Here is a 900-nt window from a genome sequence, read left to right as displayed (position 1 = left end):
CCCCCCTATTCCTGCACATCCCTCCCCCGGGGCCTGGATCTGTTTGTCGTCGTCCGCCCCCACGCCACTCCCGAGCAGGGCCTCGGGGCAGCGAGAGCAAGAGAGCGGGGTCAATAATAATAAGACGCCCCCATGTTTCGCCTCGCCCCACGGGCTGAGCTTCCACCCATCTTGGCGAAAACTCCGCGTTTTCCCTTCTGCTCCCTTTTCCCCTTCTTCCTCTCGCACCCTTCCCCTGCTTGGTGAGTCGTCTGCCCATCCCCCCTCAGAGCCCCTGCCGCCCCTGCACCCGCTTATTTGCCTTCTCCCTCTCGGCTTTTCCCCCTCCCTGACCCGCCTGCTTCCTTCCCCCAGAGGTTTTCTCCGCGCACTCGTTCGCACGCATCCTCCCTTGACCATGGATCATCACTACCAGGTCCGTGGATTTCCCCCCCCCCCCCCCCCCCTTTCCTCCCATTCGCTCGTGCCCGACCTGCCCTTCTGTCCGGCGCTCTTGCTTTCCCACCAGCATCCCGCCCTCCTGCTATGCCACCACTCTGCCGTCCTGCCACTCCGCTATGCCGGCCACTCTGCCATGTGCCCCCACACCATCATCTCACCACCTGCCCGCCCCATGGCCCCCCCTGCTGTCCGGCCAACGCTCAGGGCTTCGAGGACAACGCCGGCGCCGGCTCCGGCCCCGGGGACAACTCCTTCCCCAACGACCCCAACGCCCAGCCTGTCATCTACAAGCAATCCGCCGACCACCACCAGGGGCACCACCACCATGGGGATGGCGCCGATGTCGCGGCCTCCTCGCGCGTGTTCGCCGTCGTCCAGCCGGCCCAGACCGACCTGAAGGTTCTCCTGCGCGCGGCCAGCTGGTTCTGCTCGCTGGTGGCCTTCTCCGCTGCCGCGGCT

At 66.6% G+C, this 900-nt stretch overlaps 1 protein-coding gene across 1 annotated transcript in view; it reads left to right on the top strand.

The window, feature by feature from the left end:
- The first annotated feature begins 140 nt into the window (after positions 1 to 140).
- The window catches only part of H696_05149 (hypothetical protein), a 1,745-nt gene continuing 985 nt past the window's right edge, over positions 141 to 900 (top strand). The window contains exons 1-3 of the mRNA XM_009499003.1: positions 141 to 242; positions 355 to 415; positions 646 to 840. Of these exons, the coding sequence (XP_009497278.1) occupies positions 398 to 415; positions 646 to 840 (213 nt within the window). The 5' untranslated portion in view covers positions 141 to 242; positions 355 to 397. The remainder of the gene's footprint in view (positions 243 to 354; positions 416 to 645; positions 841 to 900) is intronic.

Source organism: Fonticula alba, assembly GCF_000388065.1.
Source record: "Fonticula alba strain ATCC 38817 unplaced genomic scaffold supercont2.9, whole genome shotgun sequence".
NCBI lineage: Eukaryota > Rotosphaerida > Fonticulaceae > Fonticula > Fonticula alba.
The sequence above is the reverse complement of the archived record's forward strand: the minus strand, read 5'-3'. Positions and strand labels throughout refer to the sequence as shown.